The sequence below is a fragment of the Dermacentor andersoni genome, chromosome 1, assembly GCF_023375885.2.
Source record: "Dermacentor andersoni chromosome 1, qqDerAnde1_hic_scaffold, whole genome shotgun sequence".
NCBI lineage: Eukaryota > Metazoa > Arthropoda > Arachnida > Ixodida > Ixodidae > Dermacentor > Dermacentor andersoni.
The window spans coordinates 301,058,869-301,078,598 of NC_092814.1; the positions used below are offsets into that span (position 1 = coordinate 301,058,869).

The 19,730-nt window shown below is 47.7% G+C and overlaps 1 protein-coding gene across 5 annotated transcripts in view; it reads left to right on the forward strand.

Moving 5' to 3' along the window:
* LOC126547612 (uncharacterized) overlaps positions 1 to 19,730 on the forward strand; it is a 92,343-nt gene that overhangs the window by 52,067 nt on the left and 20,546 nt on the right. For all 5 annotated transcript variants that reach the window (XM_050195506.3, XM_050195505.3, XM_050195508.3 and 2 more), the window contains 4 exons: positions 7,661 to 7,762; positions 7,860 to 7,908; positions 14,662 to 14,777; positions 15,264 to 15,414. In XM_050195506.3, the coding sequence (XP_050051463.1) occupies positions 7,661 to 7,762; positions 7,860 to 7,908; positions 14,662 to 14,777; positions 15,264 to 15,414 (418 nt within the window). The remainder of the gene's footprint in view (positions 1 to 7,660; positions 7,763 to 7,859; positions 7,909 to 14,661; positions 14,778 to 15,263; positions 15,415 to 19,730) is intronic.

The window sequence follows — 19,730 nt, forward strand, 5'->3', positions numbered from 1 at the left end:
GCGGGTCTGCTAAAGGCGGTCACACGGGCCCTGCGATGAAAGCGGGCCTCCGATTGGTTGCCGTACTGAAAGGCGTCTCGCCATTGGTTGCTGCTGCAGCAGCGGGCAAGCTGGCAACCACAGCGGACGGCAGTTGTCTGCTTTGAAAACCAGGCCGGCGTCGTTCTTCGCTTGACACTCGCAGAATTCGGATTTATGAAAGCTCCCAGGTCAGTGATGGATCGTCGCTCGTTCGAAAAGAACTTTTAAATGAAGCATGCCTTCGGAAAACGGAAGCGCAAGCCTCCTACGGCGAGAAAAAGACGGCGGCCAGCGGGAGAAGCGGAGAACCCGACTGAACACGCGGATAACGTGCCACGTTATCTTGCACCGTGCTATTCCAGCAGCGAAGCCGACAATCGCCCTGTGACATCGATACTGATAACTAAGCCACCGGAAGACGTGCCAATGGAGGCTCTCGCACCTGTGCGTACGGCCGCGCGAGTCAGCAACCGAGATCGCGTTGTTGGAGACGACGCGGGTCGAAGGTCTCCATCGCCGGCAGAGACGGTGTGCGTTTCCGATGCATCGTGCGACAGGGACACGCAGCCTGCGAGTGAGCCCCAACCGTCGACGAGCTACATACTGTATGGTGACTCAAGGCTCACCAGACGAATCGTCGCACGATTCATACGCACCTCGAGCCGCGTTTTGTGTCAGCGGTGACTGCAGAAATGCAGGCATGCAGCGTTCGCGACTCCCTTCGCGCAGTGTCCGCGACTGAGCGGAAGCAGCAATGCCAAGAACAAATTTAGGCCCCTTGTGACTTCGAGTTCATTATTATGCCTGTTTCCGCGATGAACTCTTTGATCGCTAAAGCTCTGTGCCCAAGATGCCAACAGCGTTCTGTGGGTGTACACTGCGATACCAGGCTCGGCCTGGCAGTGAAAATGGTGGTCATGCACTACTCCAAACGGCGCAAGAAAAGGATAAAGAACGCCTGAAGAAGGCATCCAAAGCCCACCAAATAAAGAGGCAAAGGTGTAAGAAGATGCCTGACAGCAATGATTCAAAATATTACAGCCCTGGTGCTTTTTAATAAATTTGCAGTGCTTTTAAAACTTTGCAAACTTTGCAGCCAGTTTTCTCAATTGCATTTTTTTTGTCAATCACCTCGCTCGTGGAAAGCGTAGCACAACAATGGCTTGACTGATTTTGGTCCAGTTTGTTTTGCTGTGATCCACAAGCTGTGCTGTACTTAAAGACAGTCTTGAAATGTTTCTTTATCTTTCCATTATTTAATTATTTCACAATTACTACATGGCTCCATGCAGTGAAGCACAGTCATGTGCATGTTATGTTGAGCAAAAAATTATTAGCGCACTAAAAAAAAAATCGGACACTGTCTTGATGTAGATTAGACATCTGGGCAAACATGCAAAGTATTTCCTGCTCCCTATCATGTTTCGTTACTGTGCCAGGCTTTCCACAAGCAAGGAACTTATAAATTCTTATAAAACAAAAACTAATTAAGATATCGTAATGAAATTTTAGAATTGTCTCTTTATTGCAATGTGCAGTATGTGTGCCAAATTTCAGCCCTTTCTGTCAAGAAACAAAAAAGTTAATTCTGATCCCCTCCTCCCCCCTTAAGGGGGGATGAGGGGATCGGAACTAACTTTTTCATTTTTTATCTTAGAGTGATGAAATTTGGCATACAGGTTCGAAATAGCATCAAACAGACAGCTGCAAAGTTTCACAATCATATCTTCAGTAGTTTTTATTTTATCATTATTTATATATTGCTCACATGTTGCTTGCTCGTGGAAAGCCTAGCGTGACAGCAAAATGGGTTATGGGTCTGTAAATGTTTTTAATAGTTACTAAGAAGTATAGTCTAAGTAAAGATTCTCTTAATTTCTTTTTAAATTTCTCTGCTCTTCTTCTAAACGATATAGTATGCACCTTCTCTTTATGTTTAGAATGTATCATGCTCCAATTATTGTGTAATAAAAAAATGGTGAGCCTAAATGGTAAATCTGAGACTGTCTTGACATAAGGCACACTTCACCAATTGCAGCAAAACAAACAGGATTAAAATCCGTGCTCCCATTGCCGTGCTATGCTTTCCACGAGCGAGGTGATAAGCTCAAAACAAACTTTTGAGAAAACAAGCCTCAAAGTTCCATACTGGCACACACTGTCTAGAATGCTCCTGCATTGTAGAATTTGGTGTCCTTGGCAGCAGGTGACTTCTTAGCCCTCTGTCCTTTCAGGAGATGGACTTTGTGTGCCTTCTTCATTCGCTGGGAGTCTTTCTCGACAGCCCGCTGAAGAGAGAGGGCACCAGGGCGCAGGCCCAATGTTGTGCACAGGTCTGAATAAGCTTTCAGACTGCCCGAGTTGTACTTTGAAATTGCCTCGTGCACTGCTGTTTCCACAGCAAACAGTGAGGCATGCTGGTCTTTTGATACTAGTGACCATATCACTGAATGGAGACTCTCAGCCGCGTTTTGAGTTTTGCCTCCTCTGCACCGGGCCAGCAACTGAGGGTCTGAGAGGCGCTGGTACACAGGCAGGAGTGCTTCAGCAACTTTAGCTGAAAGCTTGTACTTGTGAGCTGGTGCTGGCTGCCCTTCTGCCTCAGCTGACCGGTGGTTGCACCAGCTAAGGGGGCCAGGGGGACACAGCTCATGATGGGGCTCATCATCTGTTGATGTGATGTGGTAGTACGTTGCCATTACTGCCCTTTGCATTTCCTCGACTTCCGAGTGGTTCCGCAGAGCAAGGCCATAGTAGTTTGTCAGTTTTTTGATGAGCTGCTGTGTCAGGCCCCCCTTTCCACCTAGTGGCTCTCCTTTCTTTGCCTTGGCCACCAAAGAGCGAAGTGCAGCCCCCATTCGTTTTTTAACATGATTTATGCAGTCCTCTTTAGATAGCTGCACAAAACCATAAACTTCTTCATCACATAGAGTGCGAAACATGCGGCTGTCCCCGTCACAAACTATGTTTGTGTAACGTAGATCATTTCTGCTCAAGGAGCGCCTGAAGAGCTGTAGTGCAGCCTCAACCTCCATTCTTCCAGAATTCACATCAGTGTTTTTCTGGCACTGGTGTTGCTGCTTCCATTCAGCATAGTTGGGGTCACTTTCTGCTGGCTGTCGGCTGCACCCAAGGCAGAAGTTGGACAGAACTATGCAGTCCAACACAAGCCCTGTATGGAAATCAATTATACAGCCTACGCCGGTATGGGAGCTGTGGCCGCGTGTCAACCATGTGCCATCATACACTACTGTAATGTTCTTTGAAAATGTTGTCTCCATTTCAGTGTACACCTTTTTCACTGCCTCTACAGCATCTGTGAAGATGTTGTGTGCAGCTGCCGCTGCGGCAGGCTTGAAAGTCTTTTTGAGGTGCCCATCATATGTTTTGTGGTGTAACCCACGATGCGAGACATTCATGGTGGCCCAGAAGTCATTAAGAGCAGTTGGTCCTTTCCCAATGCTCTTTATTGCTTGCATAGCTCTGATGTTGACCTCGAAAGCTCTAGAGCCGCTCTTCCTTTGTGAGGACCACTCAGACTGTAGGGTACTACCACAGGAAATGCATGAAAGTACCATCTTCACAGCTAGTCCCAGTTCAGTCTCGCGGTGCACTGCTAGGCCGGGCTGCTGACAAGTTGGGCAAAGCGGGGAACCAATCAGCGAGTTCAAAGCAGCAACTTGAACAAGCATAAACTCCTCTTCTGGAGGTGCGGGAATGGCATTTTCCTGTGAGCCAGTCAGCCCGAACTTGCGCTCCGTTGCTGAAACCGCGCGAAGCGATTCGCGAACTCTCGACGCTTGCAGTTCTGCAGTTTCCGCGGACACAAATCGTGTTTCCAGGTGAGCTTGAATAGTGCGACGTTCACTGGGCGAACAGTCAACACTGCGATGAGCGGCAAGGTCGGCCGCCGGCGCATCCGCGGCAGCGAGCGTGCGCCCGCGTTGCAGCTCCGTCGAAGCGCCGGAACTCGTCGATGGCATGGGACTGCCTTCACTGGCGGTTGTTGGCTGCGGAGACATCTCGGCGTTGAACGACACACCGTGGAAGCGCGTCTCCGATGCTCTGCAGTCGGGCGGCAATGACCGCTGCAAGCTCACTCCGTAATCTGTGCTGGACGAACTTGCGACGGGACGCTCGCGTACGGCGAGACTCACTGGCATGTCGATCGTCACCGGTGAAGTAACACTGCGCCCGCGCTTCGACGGCAAAAGATCATGGTTCGTCTCACTATCGCTGGCTGGTGCTCGACTCGGCGCAAGATCCCGCAGCACGTTGGGCGAGAGATCGCACAGCACGTTGGGCGCGTACTCCGCCGATTCTGAACGGACGCTCGGCTCGGCCGAACCACCTGCTGACAATCGCCGCTTCTTCCTTGCTGTGCCGGGCTTGCGTTTCCGCTTCCCGTAGGCATGCTTCGTCCGGTACTTCTTTTCGAACGTGCGCGGATCCATTGCACGTGGCCGACGTCCTCGAAACACAAGAGAAGGAAAGTCCAGAAAGGCTTCCCAGCAGCGGACAAAAGCAGACGCTCCTTGCGCTCCTTGCCTCGGCCGCCATTATGGCGCGGCGTCGACCAATGAGGAGGCGCCTTACGAGCCGCGGCGCAGAGCCAATCGGGGCGCGGCAGCCATTGGCTGCTCCGTGCTGCCACTCTCCTGTTTTTCTTTTTTTGTGCGCTTGCTGGCTGGCAGGGAAGGAAGGGAAGGGCTGGGACAAAGAGTCAAAGAGTCGGGCTTTCCAACGATACCAAAATGGCGGCGCTCCGTGGCGGGAAAGCCGAGCAGTCGCGCGTTGAACTTCGCGGCTTTTTCGCGATTTCGGGCGGATTTGTGGACGCCGGCACCGACAAATATATTTATTTTAAGTGCTTAGAGTTTGTTTTTCGGTGAAATATTTCAGTACAAGATAGAAATGATGCTGTAGATTCTGAAAAGCGTACTTTTCAAAAATCGATTTTTTTCGCGAAAATCGCGATCTGATCCCCGCTTCCCCCCTTAAGCAAAATATGCAGGTTCATCTCAAGTGATGCAGCATTTCGCTTTGTCGGCACCATCTTCTACTAACTAGGCTGTTCGCTGTTTCGGTGCTGCTTCCGCGGCGCATTTCTGCGCTTGCTGAGAGAGTGTAAATAGGGCGGGCTGCCTGTCATTTCTCTTTTCTCTCTTCTCTCGATGCGTGGAGCATGATTATGGGCGACGCTCCTGAAGTGGCTGACGCTATCTTTGTGCGCTGCGTCAACTTGCAATGCTCTTTGTGGTGGATGTGCTGTGCGGTAATGGCGACAGATACGAACTCATGTAGGCAAACTTTTTGCCTTGTCTTCGCATCATTTGTTTATGGGGAACGTAGCAACTCAAATGTCATGATTATTCTGCATGGAAAACGCGCAATATGCCTAGCCGCGGGTTCGAGGAGTTGACACTCGATGCGCTTATTCATGCAGTCCGAGGTGCCGACACGCGAAATGCTTAGGCGCGGGTCCGAGTCGGAGACTCCCTAGGTGCGAAAGGCTTAGCGGCATGTCCGAGGATTCCGCGAGTGAACCTTGGACGCGAAATCCGCGTCGCCGATGCTCGGAATGCTCAGCTGCGAGTCTGAAATGTCCACAAAAATAGGGATCGGCCACGCTACTGTGATGTCTGTAGCGCCCGTTTCGACACGTCGAGATTGCGGCGAGTGGAGACGTCCCGACTCGCGAGGTGCAAAGAGCCGAGCAGGCGACGCGAGCACCGGACCAATGGCGAACAGCGCTAGAGTCGCGTGGCGGGCGCGGCCAATCGCAGACTCCGGCACGACCTTCAATAATTTGCTTTTTGTGCGCTTGTTTCTGTATGGAGGAGATACCTGAAGCAGCAAATTTGAGGACGGAGAAATGCGCTTTCCAGCAAGACCAAGATGGCGGCGTTCGGTTGCGCCGTTCCGGAGATATTGTGGCTTGAAAAACGCTGTTTTCTTGATTTCTGCGAGATTTTTTGCCACCTTGGCTGATAAAACGAATTTTTTAGAGCACCTCTAAGTGGTTTACAGTGATGATATTTGGCTGTCTGATAGAAAAAGGGTTATAGAAACTGAAATTTCGATTTTCAAAAAATCGATTGTTTGGCAATTTTTAGCGATGCAAACGTCGTGTCCCCCCTTAATATGTTGTGCATCCTTTCCAGCAGCCCACCGCACTGAACATGATCCTGGACTTTATCCCAGTTGCGACGTAATTGTTTGCAGTGCTCTTTCACAGGCAGCATTGAAACGGCAAACTGCATCTTCCACAGCACTTTCAACACCCTGGAGTGAAGCAAACTGATTTTTTGATTGGAGTGACCAAATGACATTGTTCAGCGACTTGATGACGTTCTGTGTTTTGCCTCAAGGAGTTCTCTTGCAGATAGACGCTTATATATAGGTAGGAGTGCTGCTCGAACATGTGGAGGGACTGGTTGACCTGAGGCCACCGCAGAATTAAACTTGCACCAAGAGTTCATGCCAGTGGGACAGTGCTCGCTGATGCTGCTCATCATCGGTCGATGTTATATGGGGAAAAGTAGCCATGATGGCCTTTTCCATAGCAGGCACATCATTTGGGTTACTTTTTATGGCTAAGCCATAATAGTTTGTGAGTTCTTTAATTAAACCCTGCGTTAGGCGACCCTTTCCACTCATGCTGTGCTCACGGTCCTTGCTCTTGTTTTTCTCAACAAGGTAGCACAAACCAGTTCCCATTCCTTTTTTCACGTGATTCACGCACTCTTGTTTGTGTATGGGTATAAAACCATACACCTTCTCTTCACTGAGGGCAATATAAGTGCGGCTATCCCCATCACAAAGGACATTTGTGTAACGGAGCTGGTGTTTCTGAAGAGACCGCTGAAACATGGTTTTTGCCGCAATTATTTCCATTTGCCCTGCACTTGCCTCGGTGTATTTTTGGCATTGTGGTCGGTGTTCTTCATGCCACTCTGAATAAATACTGTCTCCAGGCTTGGGCCAAGAGAACATCCATGGCAATAATTGGAGAGGACACAGCAGTCCAAGACAAGGCCAGAATATAATTCAATAACACAGCCAACACCAATGTGACTTGGATGACAAGGGGCCACACAAGTGCCAACATAGATCACATCAGCGTTGTCTGCGGCATATCCAAGTTCCCTGTAGATCTCGTGCACCTTGTGTGCACTTTCGGTCTCTATTGTCATGGCTGCTGAGGCAGTGGCAGGGTGACTATGCCTTCGGTGCAGTCCTCATCCATGTGGGAGAAAACATCATTCAATGTGGCTTGCTTTTTGCCAACTGACCGCACAGCTCTCAGTGCATGAACACTCACTTCAATAGGGTTGATCTTCTGAGTGCCAGCACATCATGGGGATGACCACCTTTTGCTTATCACACCACAGTCATCAAACAACAGTTCCATTTTAGTCGCAAGTCCAAGACATGGCCCACAACACGAATTGGTGTTTTCCCGCACTGATTGCACCTTGCTGCAGAGAGCAGCTCGTTTAACATGAGTAATGTTTGGCTGGTTAGCTGGATTGTCTCATTATGATGTTTAGTGCATGGAAGTGAAGCTGCTTCAATAAGATTGATATTGCTGTTCAAATTGTTTTAATTGCCCTTTCTCTTTCTGTTCCTTCTGTAGGTGAAGCGGGATGAGAAGTATCCGAAGTGTCACCCCTGCAGTATGGGCTTCAATAATCGCAAACAGTACGAGCAGCACTGCTCTGGTGACTTTCACCGCAAGGTAAAAATCGATTCTCTTGTATTTAACAAGCTGCTTGTATTTTGTTGTGCACATATCTTTATATAAGTAACCTCCAATTTTTCTTGCATTGAAACAGAATGTGGAAATACTTGACAATGAAGTGGATGAGACGGCTGGTCCTTTGGGTGAGTAGTGGGTGCTAGTCACTAAATGCCAGAAACTTCTGCATAGTGGGAGGGGGAGTATTCAGTTAAGCTTCTCTTCCCCCTGCGATACGACCTCCAGTCATTTTGAATTCTAGTCACCTTTTTTGCATTTTGGACACATTAGCGAAGCTAATGTGAGTTAGCAACACATCCTGGTAGAAAATACGTTTTTTTTTTTTTTTAAATATTGCTATGCAGTTAAAGGGCCCTTCACCAGACCCCATTGCAAATTTTGGTTATACAATGAAAATTGTAAGGTGCTGTCTAGGGAGTGTTTTACCAAAATAATTTTTCAAGTCTGTTATTTGAGGAGATAGAAGAAATTTAACTGTCCTGTTCCTATTGTGGAGGTGAGTGTCGCAGCCAGCAGGCGCACACTCCCTTTGCCTTGGCAAGCGCCCCTTTACTGTGATGGTCTCCCATTAACCCTTTCGCTGTCACGGACGTACCGGTACGTCATCGCGCTTCCCCCCCACAGTGTCACTGACGTACCGTTACCTTCTCTATCGTGCGTTCAAAATTTCACTCCTGAGCGCAAAGCTGGCGCTCCTGGACTGGCCACGCCATCTGTTGAATCTTTCTACAAGTTCGTATTTTCGCGCCGACCTGTGTAGTACATATATTGAAGAGTACGGTGAGACTGCCACTCCCCCCTCTTTCTTTGCTGGGTGGCGCGGTGGCTCCACGTTCGCTGGATCATGCATTGCGTGCGTGTGGTTATGGGTTCAAGGGTTGTTCTGCCATCTCGGCTGGTTTGAAGGTTTTTATTTTTCTTTTGGTGTGTCTGCTAGGGCGCGTCAAGTTCAGGCGCACGCGCTGTTGCCTCTCCGAAAAGAGACTCGATTGCTGCTTTCGCTCTCTCGCGGCACCCTCGCTTCCGACTTGCAGCAGTAAACGTAAAGCCCTTCGAACTTTGTTTTAGCCTTTTTCCATCTCCCTCTGTCTTGATCACACAAGGTCCCATTTCTCTCCGTTGTGCGGGCGACTGAAAGCGCATCCTCCCTGTGCGCGGTTACATTCGGATGGCTGAGCGCGGCGGGACCTTCGTCTGCTCATTGGAGCAGTGGCTCTTCCGATTCAGAATACGAGCCGAGCTCAGATTCAGACTCGGACAGTCTCATGCGAGGAAGAGATGAGTTCCGTATAGTCAGATTCAGATGTTAAACGGATGTTATAGCCAGGCTGATGATGATGATGTTTACTAACAGCTGCAGAACACTAAAATATGCATATTGCATTGACTATGTTATTTGTGTACCAATCATAATCAAAAATAAATTGCTATGTTCATTCCCTGTTATGCTCGTTCCCTAAAACCAAGCCGACACTGGGGGTGCGTCACGGCCGGAAAGGTCCGACAGCGAAAGGGTTAATAGGTAGCTTCATGTCTTGCATCATGTTCATAGACTGAAGTAGCCGGCAAGACCTCTCTGCTCTGTTGCTTGTTCATTGCAGTGGGTAGTTGTCCTTCTGCCGCTCTGAAATCACAGTGCTAAACACTTGGCTGCTTTTGCAAGTCCAAATGAAGCAAACTTTCTCTCCTTGAAGCATGGTACTCATGGGGGAATAGAACTACCTTTTGGATTAATTGAATCTACCGTTGCCAGGAGAACATGACCATTAAGCCCACAAAATAGTTATCGTAGGTCAACAGCTGTACTAATTTTACTTCCTGTTCTTGGGAACTCTAATATTAGGTGGAGCTCCGTGTTCTTGTTTGCATCCACGTATTGTTTTTTTAATGTCGCACTAAATTGTAGCCGAGTCCTGCTTGTCTTGGACCCGGAGGCAATAGTAACCTATCAAGCTGTAAAGAATTATTTTGTAGTTTGTGGAACTTGCATGTTCGCACTGGCAATAACATACCTGCAGATGTTACCGATTTTGTTGTAAAGTGATTGATTTTTAGCACTGGTTTACGATTGGCATATGGACACAAATATTTTAAGATTTTTCATTTGCGTATAGTTTCAGGCAAAACCAATTTTAATAAAAAGAAATTCAGTTGCTGAGTGTCTCTTTATAGCCAAATTAAGCCACTTTATGGCTAAATTTTTAAGCCACTGAACCGTCAACAGCCGTTACGTGAATGTTTCATCAGTGGGAGAAAGAGCTTTATTGGCATCATAGGGTTGAAAGGGCGGGCCACTTAGTCCAGGGCTCCAGTGTCCGTGGCTATGTCACAGGCCTGCCAGACCAGTGGTTGCTGAACCTGCGAGCTTCTGTTTCTTAGCATGGCCTCCCAGCTATCCATGGTTGGGATGGGGTTGTTGTAAGGTCTGTGTCTAGGCGGCAGGCGCTGGCACTCCAGCGTAACATGAAATAACATTTGGGTGCTCTCACAGCCTGGGCAACAGGGGTAATAGGATGTGGGCTGGAGGACATGTACCGTATTTACACGATTGTAAGTCGACTCGAATGTAAGTTGACCCCCCCATATCGCTTGAGACGGAAAAAAAAAAAATCGGAAAGCATACCCGAGGGCGCATTCGATAACGAAAATTTATTAGTAGCTGACATGGTCACTGGACTACTAGTCTTCACTAGTGCTGCCATCGTCAACGTTGCTGCGGTCCCACAGCGCGTCGTGGTCCAGCGAAATTTCAAATTTGGCAAACGACCGCACCAGGACATCTTGCAGAACAGCAGCCCACGCCAAATGCACCCAGCCACACGCAGCCGTCAGGGAGGCTCTTTTTACAGGTCCGGTTGGCGTAATTTCGCAGTCTTCTGCCGCCAGCCACTCGTACTCACGGCGGAGCAGAACCTTAAAATTAAGGCGAAGGTCCAGGCTTGTTTCATGACCACGTCGCACCGATCACGCATTTCAGCGACGTACGCCGCAAGCTTAGCCTACAGCTCCGGAAAGCGTCCAGAGTTCGGCACGTGGGAAATTTCTCACTTGCCGTCACACATTTCGCTTCGCTGCAGTCGCCACTCTCGCACCACCCATTTAGAAACATCGAAATTGCGGCCCGCTGCGCAGCGATTTGTTTCTTCGGCTAAAGGATGGCAGCCTTCTTGAACGCTGCTGTGAACGAGTGCCGAACGATTAGTGGGCCTGGAGCACTCATGACGACTGGGAAGCATAGAAGTAGCACGTAGCCGGCAGTCAAGTGGAACGCGTCAAACCAATAACAATGCCTTTAAACCACGACTGACTCGTAATAAAGCCGGTCGTGCTTTAAACAGAGAAAGAGAAACCCGCGAGCAGTGTCTGCTCTTCCATGAGCTACCGATACTCCCCGCAAGCGCCGCCGTTCTGAGGGTGCTGCCGCAAATTGGAACAGCGGCGCTTCCATCAACTATTGACACCCCCCCATGAGTGTTGCATGCACTGTAAGACTCTCAAAAATGTTCAAAAAGCCTTCTGAAAAGCGAACAAACACGCGGGATAGCGAAAAGATACGGGTAGGGCCATAGAGCAAACATAAAATTGTAACTACGTTGTAGCTCCCGTTGGTATCGCTTTTTTTGGCGGGGCCATGTTTCGGTTTCGATTGTAAGTCGACCCCCCAACTTCAGACTTTCAAATTTAAAAAAAGGGGTCGACTTACAATCGTGTAAATACGGTAAGAAGTGAAGGTTGGGGAAGGTGCTGGGCTGGCAATTGCCTTACAGCCAATGTGTCCTCTAGAGATAGGGCCCGATGTGGGGGTGGGATGTGGGTGTGGGAGATATGGGTGTTCTCCGTACTCTTGGGACAAAGGAACGACAACACAGTAGTGCAAACAATCACAAGGGCATTTATTGCACCTTTCATAGATCAATGCCTGCTAGCCGAGTTGCTATCCCCAAAACATGCCGATGGGCGCGCGACAAATCTAGAAGTCCGACTCACCACGACCGACAGCGAGCGAATATGTTCTCCCCATGCTGGATCCCAACGCCTGGTCATTCGCGTGTACGGTCACGCAGACGGTGGCGCATTCCAAGGCGGCCACGCGAGACGGTCTCACAGAAGCATGGAATGGCGCGCGCGCGCGGAATGTCCGGCGCGTTCGCCAGTCCGCCGCTCAAGACCAAGAGCCTTTTTTCCCGCGCCTAAGTAACCCCGCCGCAGCGCAACGCTAGCGCCATCTCTCGCACTGCGCTTCAACCACTCCGACCGCCGCGGGCGCTAGGCCACGCGGCGGGTGAAGCCGCCCTGCAGGAGACGAGCTATGCGGGAAAACTATATCTCAGGGGAGGCGTGAGAGTCACGCATCCCCACAACGTGTAACCAGGCGCTTGTGTAACCGAGTCTCCCACCTGTCTTCCCGTTTTCTGTGTTTATTCAATCAGCATGGAAGCGCCGACTGCAAAGACACGCAGAGTCCACCATGATGCCGCATTTAAAAGGAAAGTTATCATCTGCGCGGAGGCGGACGGAAATCGGGCCACATCATGGGCGTTTGGAGTTCCCGAAACTTGCATGCGGGACTGGCGTAAATAGAAGGAGAATATTTTCACCAGCAAAGCAACAAGGGAGGGTTTCAGTTGACCGAAGCAGGGCCGCTTCGCCGAAAAAGAAGAGCTGCTCGCGGAATACGTGCAAGAGCAGCGAAGCGGCACAGCGGCTTGCGATGACCGATCTGCTCAAAGTACGGGCGATGCAGTTAGGCCTACAGAGAGAGCTAATGCGGAGTGACTTCAAAGTGAGCAGGTGCTATCAGATTTTATGAAAAGAAAAGGCTTTTCTCTTCGAAGGCGGACAGGGATATGCCAAAAATAACCTGAATATGAAGAGAAATTGCAGTTTTCAGCGGTATATTTTGAAGCTGCGCCATAGAAACGGCCACCACTTTGGACAGATTGGAAATGCCGATCAGATGCCGTTCTACTTTGACATGCCTGCCACCACAACCGTTGAAAAGAAGAGGGTGAAGCGAGTGCGCGTTTTGTCTTCTGGCCACAAAAAAAAAAAAAACTAGTCGCCACAATGCTTCGTTGCACTGCGGATGGGCACAAGCTGCCCCCGTATCTTATCTTCAGATGGAAGACGCTCCCGAAAGGAATTGTTTCCGAGTGGCGTAACTGTGTGCGCAAATGAAAAAGGTTGGATGACCACAGACTTGGTGGCCGACTGGATTGATAACGTTTGGCGGAAGGGACCCAGCGGCAGTTTGGGTCTGCGTGGGATGCTTGTGCTCTAACGTTCAGGTGCCACCTTGACCAGCGCATCAACGACAAGCTGGCTGCATGCAACACCAACGTTGTCGTGATACCCAGCGACATGACATCGCAGCCCCAGCCACTCAATGTTTGTTTGAATAAGCCAGTGAAAGATAGAATTCGGGTGCTCTACACCTAATGGCTTGTGAGTGGCTGCCAGGAATTCACGCTCGCGAATAAAATGAAGTGTGCCTCGCTGCAGGACTTTGCTGGATGGGTGAAAGATACATGGTGCACGATCCCGTCTGCCATGGTCAACAAGGCCTTTAAAAAGTGCTGAATTTCGAATGCCATGGACGGCACTGAGGATGAAATGCTTTAGTCTGTTGATAGCGATAAGGAGTTGTCTGATAGCGATGAGGAGTGATATCTATTGCCTCACGAGACTCATATTGGCACAGTGAAAATCTTGGCGGCAAGGTAGGCCGCTTCCATTTGTGTTTTTATTTATCGCAACTGTAGTCTATTGGGAATAAACCTGTTTTTTCCAAATGAGAGAAAATAGTATTTCTATATGAAAGCACGAGGTGTGCAGCATTGTATTTTTTTGCGGTCACTGAAAACGGGTGTGCGTTACAATCTAGGGTGCGTTAGAATTGAGTAAATACAGTAATTTTAGTACTTTGGCCAAGTTTTTTTATACATTGTGGCTTTCAAATTCTAAAGTTGGCAGCTGTGCAATAACAAAAATGGTGACATAGCTTCTACATTTTCAGTTTTTTGCGCTCCTACGATGGTCAGATGGCGATATGAATTTTGCTAAAGACTGCTACGTAATGTGAGGGGGAAACTTTGGTACTAAATGTATTGAAAAAAAAGGTGTTTATATTCTGGTTTTACAGTAGTCCAATATTTGGAACATACTTTTTATCTTTAAATCATACCTATAAAATTTGAGTTTTTAAACTTCAACCTGTGCCTGTGCGCATGTGTGAACCTTGTTATAACAGAATGAGATTTCATGAAATGAAGTAAAATTGTCCTGCCAGTGGTACAACGAACTAGATTTGGCTCTGAACCCAAGACATAATTTTTTTGGGGGTACACGTTTGAGCCACGTGAGAACGAGGGATCAGCCTAGATCGACTGTGTATTTGGCGCGCCGTGTTGTGTGCCATGTTCTGCCAGACCACAGCGCACTTTCCTTTTAGCGTCTGCAGTGTACTAGATCTCTTTAACTGCATTGCTGTTTTGCCAGGTTCGCAACAATATGGATGAGCCAAGTGAAAAGCAGAAGTGAGACCATCTCTTTGGAGTAAAAGACAGCTATTGTAAAGGCTATTGCATCGGGTGCCAAGTCGCGTGTTGCACACGCCAGACATTCTTTTAATGTTTTATGAAATTGCATTGCGTAAGTTGCCGTGTAGTGGTTTTGTAGGCAGCTAAGGTGTATTTTTTGCAGGTCCCATTTTGCATGTATTATAGTAAAAGGCAATAATGGATATAATTTCGGCTCCCCCTTCAACTTCATTTTAATAAAATTCGAATGTATAGTAGGGCACTGTTGTTGAACCACTTCTTGCTTTGTGAAGTGCTGCTCTTGTCCTTCTCATTGATGTGTGCAAATGGTATGTGCAGGTGAGGAGTACCTTGAGGAAATCCCTGCTTATTTTTGCACATTGTGCAAGCTCTTGCTGAAAATTGAACTCAAATCGCATCATTGCTGCACCCAGGGTCACTACAGGAGGCACAGGGTAAGCATAGACCTGTTTCTTCACTGCTGCTAGCAGGCAAGCTAGTCAAAGCTGTGTGATCTGAATCTTTGTGGCATCACCATGGCACAGTCCAGGAAAAGGAAATAGTTCTTTATAAGCTTCCGAATTTTTTGCAATATTGCTGAATTTGGATTAATTCGCTGCCATCAGATTTGATAAATTGGTTCAAGATGGAACCTTTGTTTTTGTAATGCTAGGTGTTTTTCCACAAGACTTTTAGGAATTGCTGGCACCCCACTAAAATTGAAGGGGCATGCAAAAACAGCTTTGCTATCATCTTTCTCTATTTCGTTCCTTTCTAATCTTATGTAATCTCTTTTATGTCGAGATGTGTGCTCTTGTATTGTCAAATCTGAAAGCCACCATCTTGGAAGTCACCATTGTGGTTGTGAAGTCCTGGAAAGCACTGTTAACTGTTGCGGATAAGGGTTCTTGAATTACGCACGACTCGAATTCTTTTTGCAGGATATCAAGCGCAAAGAAGAAGCGGCTCTTAAAGCTAAACTTGCAAAAGAGAAGGCTGAAGATGAGGAAGATGATACCAACCAGGTGGCCTATACCATCACAGATGAAGTAGGAAGTGATGACGAAGCCAGGGCAGCCTCTGATGCCACAGGTGAGTTAGGCAGTTAGTGTGGGACCACCAAATAGCTCAACTGTTCGGCTTAACTGTTTGGTGGTTTGAATTATTTGTGATTCACACATTGGTATTCCATTCGAACTTGAAACTCAAGATTTCCATGCTTTTGTGTCGTAATGTTATGCTTAAGTGCGCTGCTTTTTCTTGTAATATGGTCAAATCAAAATGGTAAATGGTATCAGTGAAAAATGTACCTAATGCTATTGTGGTGGTTCAAGAAGTTGCAGATTTTATTGTTGACTGCTACTGTTTAACTTAGGGAGAGAACTGCCAGCAATTCTGTTTCTGGACAGTTTCGTCTAAGAAACGGGGAGATGGGCTGGTGAGAAAGTGAATTTATGGCCATGACTAAGCTTTTAAACATCATGAACGAAAGACTTGCTGTCGCACTTGTTGTCTGAAAACTGTGTTACCGTTTTTTTATAGCTTTAGTTCTGCAAGGAAATGTTCTATAACGTGTTTGGTGACAAAAAAAAAAATACTTGGAGACAGTTGAGTTTACAATGTTATCCTATTATTTGAAGTCCCTTTAGCACCGTAGCACTGTAGCATGCACTTACATTAGATCATTGTAGGGGTGTATAATATTTGGAAATTTCTTAATTTCTTATAGTGAATGCAATACAGTGTTCTATCGAATCAAATAGTCTGTGTTCGTAAAACAAATACTTTTTGAGTAGTTTAAATCCACTAGTATGCCTAATCAAACTTAAAATTGGACCTAAAATGTGATAAACTTAATCCTGGTGGTCATAGCAGTAGACATGAAACACTAGAAGTTTGCAGTAGAGCATGCTGTACATCCCTGAGTGAGCCAGACTTATCCTTCTAATACCCCTGTCGTGCGGGCAAACTAAAGTGCATTTTGAGCAAGTCCACTTCAGCTCGTTGAGCATCGTTTTGGCGGTGCATTACTACAGGAAAAAGAAAGATGTTCTTTCAGATTGGTGGCGATGGTGATCGGGAGTCGGACGGCAAACCATGTATTTTTTGAATTGGTTAACCTGAAGATGTCCACATAAAAGAGTTTGGTATAGTTAAAAACAGCATTTACAATCAACTTGAGTGCAAGTGAAGTAATTGCAACCTCATTTACAAGATTAATCGTCACGAGCAAAGACAACAAGACTTGACCAGTGCCAGTCCAAACGATGTCTCTCCAAACAACTGCGTGGTCATTACCTGGCATAGCCGCCCCCGCCGTGGTTGCTCAGTGGCTATGGTGTTAGGCTGCTGAGCACGAGGTCGCGGGATTGAATTTTGGCCACGGTGGCCGCATTTCAATGGGGGCGAAATGCGAAAACACCCGTGGTGCTTACATTTATGTGCACGTTAAAGAAGCCCGGGTGGTCGAAATTTCCGGAGTCCTCCACTACGGCGTGCCCCATAATCAGAAAATGGTTTTGGCATGTAAAACCCCACAATTTAATTTTTTTTCAGCCTGGCATCGCCGTAAACAGCCCAAGAGCGAGAGCAGTTCTTAGCTGCTCTTTTGTTTTTTTTTGTTTGTTTTTTTTTTGTCTTGCAATGTCACACGTTATTAGCTTGTAACGTTAGCAATTTAAGAAATGTTATTAAAATATACTCCTGACTCTACTTTCAATATTACTTAATTTTTTATTCATTGCTAACGAGGCTGCACACTTTGTCGCCAGAAAGTGTTCACTAAACACACTTGCCGAAAGTCCGCTCTGCAGTGTCACTAAGCGTTCTTGTGTGGCAGCCTGCAAATGACAGTAGCGGCTAAGTCCATTCACTCAAAATGCATTTAAGTTTGCCCGTGTGACGTGGGTATTAGTCGTGATTATTTGCACTTTCTTCAGATTGCTGTGTATGCAAAACAGCTTATTTGTTCCCCAATGCTCCATTTGGACTTTTAATTAATAATGCATCCTAATGTACGATTTTATAACAGAAACTTGCATTATGAATACAGTGAAAGCTCGTTAATTCGACTTCCATGAATTCGGAAAATTCGATAATTCGACCTTCGTGCCTGGTCCCTACAATTATATATAAAAGTCTATGGGACGAAACTCTCGTTAATTTGGACGGATTCCAGCCCACCTCGGATAATTCGGATGATTTCGGGCAACCACCGAGGCTCAAAAACGAAAATACGGCAAACGCGGCACAAAAGTGATACCCAAACCAACGCCTCGTTGCCCAAACGCAGCATCGCCATTGACATCAAGTGGCTGAAACTTGGCCAATCCAATCCAATTGGCTCGACTTGTGGGTGTATGGGTGCTTTTCCTTGTTTTTGCATGTGTCGGCGTTATCGACGGGGCCATTTTGTCGCTTTGTTGTTGTTGGTGCGCTACATCCTTGCACACTGTTTTGCCGAGGACTGCTGGATTTAGCGCAGCTCAGTTATTGGACTTTATTGGTACTTTTCTGTTGTGCACCCGTGTCACTGCATTCTCCGCTGATGGCAACGCCGGTGAAGTGGTCGAAATACGAGGCAAAGGACTTGGCTACCAAGGTGGAAATTTTGCGGGCCCTGAAGGACGGACTCTCTCTACAAGAAGCCATGAATAAGTATGACGCCTATGTACGACGTGAAAAGAAGTACCTTGAGCACGTATGTGAAAAATGAAGAACAGATTCTTCAGGCGTTCGAAAGCGAGAAGTTTCGCGCGTCACGAAAGCGTCTGGGGACAGCAGCTCATCCAGAGTTGGAAGAGGCTTTGCTTCGGTGGGTGGTCGACTCGCGTAATGCAAATCTGCCATTGAGTGGACCCCTCATCATGGCTCAAGCCGAGAGGTTTGCACTGATGATGCATATCGATGCTGATGAAACAGCACTTTTCTTTAAGGCTTTGCCAGACAAGACTGTGACCATGAAAGGAGATCCGTGCATCGGTGGCAAAAGATCCAAGGAAGGCATCACCATTCTTTTAGCTGCCAACACGACAGAAACAAGAGCGCTTGCCGCTTGTCGTCATTGGAAAGGCTCAAAAGCCACGGTGCTTTAAGAACATGCCTGCTCTTCCGGTGGAATACCGAGTGAATAAAAAGGCCTGGATGACGTAGGAAATTTTTCGTGGCTGGATGCAGAAGTTAGACCGACAGTTTTCCGCAAAGAACCGCAAAGTGTTAATGGTGCTGGACAATTGTAGTGCGCATAAGTGTCACCGGACTGGACAACATGGTTGTTTTCTTGCCGCCGAACACAGCATCGGCCCTCTAACCGATGGACTAAGGCATAATTCAGTATGTCAAGACCAAATACCGCAGGCGTGTGCTGCAACGGATGCTCCTGTGCCATGAAGTCGGCAAGCAGTACGACGTGAATCCTTTGAGCGCGGTCAACATTCTTGCCTACGTTTGGCACAACACGCCCGCGCACATCGTCGCCCACTGTTTTAGACACAGTGGCTTCGTTGTGCGTGAGCCTGGCGATGATGCAGTGGCCGAAGTGTCGCTAGATGACAATGGAGATGACTGCGAGGATTTTGGAGGACTTCTGCCGGATGCGGTGACACTCGCTGATTACGTCGGCATTGATGACGGCGTTGTTACAACCGGCTCGCTTACCGAAGAAGAAATTGTCAGGGACGTGCTGCACGGCGAAAATTCTGAGGAGGAAGAGGAGCTGGAGAGGAGCAGCCTCGGCCCCTTTGCACTGTGAAGGAAGCCGTGGAGGCCCTCGCTGTGTTGGAAGAATTTTGTTGGGACACTGCAGACAGCATGCGAGCTGCTAAGCATCTGGAAGGACTTCGTAAAATAGTATCCGCGCGGGTTTCTGCTCGAAAGCAGACGAGCATCCTCGATTACTTTGCGCAGTAAAGGTTTGTTGATGAAAGTCTTGCATTTAATGTTTTTGTTGTCCGCTCGATAATTCGGACATTCGGTTAATTCGGACATAATTTACGGTCCCTAGAAGTCTGAATTAACGCGCTTTTACTGTACTGGGATTCGAACATTGTTTTATATTATTGGAGAAAATGACTGTTCAAAAACTGCGGTCTATGCTCAGTACAACGGACCCGCGTACAACAGACTTTCAGATACAACGAACTATATTTCAACCTTAGTTTGCTCTACCTATTAATGCAAGGTTCCTTTTAACGGACCGTGCTACAACGGACTGTCAGCTACAGTGGAGGAAGGGGAGGGAGGAAGGAGGAGCGGAAGCGTGCTGTCAAAAGTGCACAAGGGGGGGGGGGGTAGGCAAGGGAGAAGGGGATTCTACTCCGGCAGCTGCTGCTTACGGTGCGGCCGCGCTGGTGCCATATCTTGAAAGCGATCTGTGATGTGGACGAAGTGCACCAGTGCCGGTAGCTTTG